Source organism: Sinocyclocheilus rhinocerous, unplaced genomic scaffold (genome assembly GCF_001515625.1).
Source record: "Sinocyclocheilus rhinocerous isolate Xijiao unplaced genomic scaffold, SAMN03320098_v1.1 scaffold1413, whole genome shotgun sequence".
In the NCBI taxonomy this organism is placed as follows: domain Eukaryota; kingdom Metazoa; phylum Chordata; class Actinopteri; order Cypriniformes; family Cyprinidae; genus Sinocyclocheilus; species Sinocyclocheilus rhinocerous.
Genome location: NW_015639297.1, coordinates 263,725 through 268,071, shown reverse-complemented (window position 1 = coordinate 268,071; position 4,347 = coordinate 263,725). Strand labels below are relative to the sequence as shown.

Sequence of the window (4,347 nt, the reverse complement as noted above, 5' to 3'; positions counted from 1 at the left end):
ATTTTGAATACAGAAATATGATTTAAATAACTGAAATGATATGCTAAAAATGAAACCAAATCCGCCAGCAGGTGGCGGCAAGTCACTGATTTTATCACTGAATCATTCATTCAATTGATTCGTTCGAACAGCTGATTCATTCAGGAATGAATCAAGTGACTGTCTTTATGAACTGACGGAAATCCGTCGTAGCGACGGAACTTTAATCCCTGTATCCAGCAATATTTGCCAATATTCCATCTTTATAAGCTTTACAGAAAACAAAGAAGTGTGACTTTTTGTGCAAAGCAGTTCACATGCTTAATACCACAGTTTTGAATCTTAATGTCTTTATTTTAAGTCATGTTTTTTGCATGCAGCTGATCATGCATGGCCAGGATGAGCAGTTGGAACTGGTCACAGGCAGCATCCGTGTGCTGAAGGACATGTCCAGCAGGATAGGAGACGAGCTGGATGAACAGGCAGTGTAAGCAAAAAAAACACATGATATTAAAGAATTAACAATTTTGTATTATTTTGTAAACACCAGGGGCCCGTTCTTTGTACGTCGCTAACTCAGTTAGCTGCATTTGATTGTTGATGATTTGGGATCAGGCTTATTTCATGTAAACAGGATTAGATGGCATCTTTTTAAGTAGAATTGATACCTAAAATCTGTCCCAGCCACTGCTACTTTATTACAAGAGTACCCTACTGCATTTCATTTATCTATTATAACATTTATGTAGTTTTGTTCGCTTATAAAAGTCCAGAAATTTGTCAAGTTTGTCGTCAGGTGTCTCTTTTAATTATATGATGACATTACGTTGCTGTCTTGCCACCAGCCAATCGCTGCATTGCTGATCGTGGTTTTGAGTATCGATACATCTGCCCTTTTTGGGGAACACGAGAACGCGCAGTAATCTTAGACAACTTAATCCAGATATTTTAATCAAATCCGCAAATTCGTTTGAAGAACCAAATTAGCCAGAGATCAGAAGATCAGAGATTAGAAGATCTGGCATCATTCAAATCATCTCAGATGTGTTAAGCGAGGTACGAAGAACGGACCCCAGGATTTGTTTTATACTCAATGTTAATATATGTGCTTTTTGTCCCAGTATACTCAGTGAGTTTAATGAGGAAATGGACCAGACCAGTTCCAGAATGGACTCAGTACTGAAGAAAATGGAGAAGGTTTCACACATGACCAGCAGTGAGTGCTTTTACTCCTTATTGTATGTTCCTCTACTAGTTTTCTCATGTTTTTGAATAATAATTATCATCAAATTTGTGTGTGTGTATTTATATATGCATATAAAAAAAACAGTACACATACATATATATGTAAATACAAACTTATTTTGGATGCCATTAATTGCAAATTAATCGATTTTACAGACCTATGCTCAAGAAGCATTTCTCATTATTATCAATGTTGAAAACATTTATGCTGTTTAATATTTTGGTGGAGAACGTTTATTTGAAATATATTGTTTTTTTAATGATGTAAAAGTATCTACTATCACTGTTGATCACTATTGTCTTTGCTGAATAAAAGTATGATTTAAAAAAAAAAAAATTTGTACTGTCAAACGATTAATCGCATCCAAAATAATTTTTTTTTGTTTTCATAATATATGTATGTGTACTGTGTATATTTATTATGTATATAAATACACACGCATACAGTATATATGTAGAAAATATTTACATGTGTATATACAGTTATATATTTATATTCTTATATTTTATATTATATATAAATATATTTAATATATATATACAAAATATACACAGTATACACACATATATTATGTAAACAAAAACTTTTATTTTGGATGTGATTTAATCGTTTGACGGCACTAATAAAAATCTAAAAAAAACTTTTACTTGTAGTTTATCATTTTATAAAACTGATACATTTATTTCTCAAACCCACCCAAACAGATACATATTTATTGTTTTTGCAAGCTTTTTTTCTTGATCTTACCTAGCGTAATTCTGCAAGATTTAAGAGCATAAGAGTTTGTGATATTTTGACTTCACGTTTATGTTTTTGTGTGTTGCAGGTCGGAGACAGTGGTGCGCTATTGGAGTTCTTGTAATCATACTGATCGTGGTGCTCATTCTGTTACTCGCTCTTTAAACCAGACTCTTCTTCAGTTTGGCCCTCCATCATGCCAAAAGCTTACAGAGGAAGTCAGAATTTCACTGTGATTCTTCCACTTCAGCTTCCGTCATCTTTGTGAGAAAGAGTTCAGTTATTTTTTTATAGTCTTTTTGCCTTCATCTAACCCATATGTCTCCTGAATCTCAGCTCTCGCTCTCACTACTTTTGGATTAAGGTCTATTCCAGAATTTGACTGGTGCTGAGATGGAAGTTAACAGTTATTGCATTTCTTATGTTTTATTGTGGTACAAGTGTGGAATGAGGAATTTGATATTGCCTTATTATATTTTTATATGTTTAATTATTAAACCGTACAGTAATTGTGTACATTATAAATGCCCCTGAAAGAGGTTGACCAAGCACAATGAGTAAAGCAGGCTCATAGCGCCCCCCAGATCTCTAACTGGCAGTACCACCATCAAACAACCTCTGATGATGTGTAAAGTAAATCTAAAGTAAATTATGGCAAGAAATTTAGGATTATTTAAATTATGTTTTTAAAGCAAAGTCACACCTTGAGGGTAACATAGGCATTGTACACCATTTGCTCTTCCTTTATGGATAAATCTAACATTTTATTGCATCATTTGGGTAAGCTTATGGATGATTGCTTACAGAAAAAATCATCTGCACTTTTTATGAATCTTCATGGATGTGCTGTGCGTACAGTAAGCACTTGGGTTTCCTATATTTTAACATGATTTTATGCATTGCTTTTGAGATTACTGTATATTGAACTGTAAAGTTCAGTAGAGACACATCTGACATATAGACAGTTGATGGTGTGGGTTATGCCTTCACTGCATGCCACAGTGATATTTCATACTCATTACTCCAATACATATATAATACATGTCATTTTAATATTTTTAAAGGAAATTGCTCTTTTTAATTGCAGTCCAAAATCAGCAAGATGCATGTTCTGAAAGTCAGCTAATAACTGAGCTGATTAGACCCCACAGTTAGGATCGTTACTTGATATTTCTATTCCTGAACTTGAGCTCAGATCTAATATTGTGCTCATCTGTGGGTGTGCTAATGAACATTTTGTACTCAAATCCTCCGTGCCAATGAGTTGCTTCCAGTGTGCCCTCTGATCTGGGTGTAACACTACGTGCCTGAGGGTGAATGTATTATGCTCAATATAAATGTGTCCCTCTTTCAAGCTTCAGCTGAATATGACATTTCAGTATTGCTTTGTCTATTTTAATTTTGTAATATGATATAAATAAACCCGTAAATAGCTGAAAGTCAGATTCAACGCCAAGCATAAGATTTTTGAAAAATGCAAGCCTTAAAAAATGCCAATACTCACTGTTGCTCAAAATGTGGAACAAAGTACTAAAACGTAATACCTCTTATATGCCCATTTAGGGAAATTTGGTACGTATTTGATTTTCTTTTACTTGCAAAGTAATGTCTTTCAGTGCTGCCTACATAAATGATTGTTTCAAAAATCGAATGCCCTTGTCACTTGTTTTTGTAAGCATTTGTATTATATAAAACTTTTGCCTTTATTTTGGCATCTTGATAAATCGAAGTGGTTCCTGATTAAAGTATATGCCTTTGACATGTGGTTTCAGTTTTCATTTATTACGTTATTTTCAAATTATATGCAACATATGGAATAACTTCATGGCAGCTCTCGGATAAAAATACGTCTGTGACATCATAATTTTTTCACAGTAGAGATAAATATCATGAAATATAAAATACAACCCGTAAAGCTGTGTTAAAATGACTGAATCACGCATTAATGGAATAGTTTAAAATCAAAATTTGCTGTAAAGGTACCCACTCTCAGCCCAGCCAAGATGTAGATGAGTTTTTCTTCTTTGAAACAGATTTGGAGAAATGTAGCATTACATCACTTGCTCACCAGTGCATCCTCTGCAGTGAATGGGTGCCGTCAGAATGAGAATCCAAACAGCTGATAAAAACATCCACTCGACTCCAGTCCATCAAGTAATGTCGTGTCAAGTGAAAAGCTGTGGATTATTTTCATGTTTTTATCAGTTGCTCAGTCTGACGGCACCCATTCACTGCAGAGGATCCATTGGTGAGCAAGTAATGTAATGTTATTTCTCCAAATCTGGAAATCTTTGATGTCCGGAGTGTTTTTCAGCCAATTTTAATTTTGGAGTGTATTAATTCTTTTAAAACAAAAGCGAACCACAATGATTTTCTTTGTTACA

At 34.1% G+C, this 4,347-nt stretch overlaps 1 protein-coding gene across 1 annotated transcript in view; it reads left to right on the top strand.

The window, feature by feature from the left end:
* The window catches only part of LOC107751114 (syntaxin-10-like), a 6,107-nt gene extending 2,508 nt beyond the window's left edge, over positions 1–3,599 (top strand). Inside the window, exons 6-8 of the mRNA XM_016566720.1 lie at positions 360–466; positions 1,101–1,195; positions 2,052–3,599. Of these exons, the coding sequence (XP_016422206.1) occupies positions 360–466; positions 1,101–1,195; positions 2,052–2,128 (279 nt within the window). The 3' untranslated portion in view covers positions 2,129–3,599. The remainder of the gene's footprint in view (positions 1–359; positions 467–1,100; positions 1,196–2,051) is intronic.
* Positions 3,600–4,347: the final 748 nt, after the last annotated feature.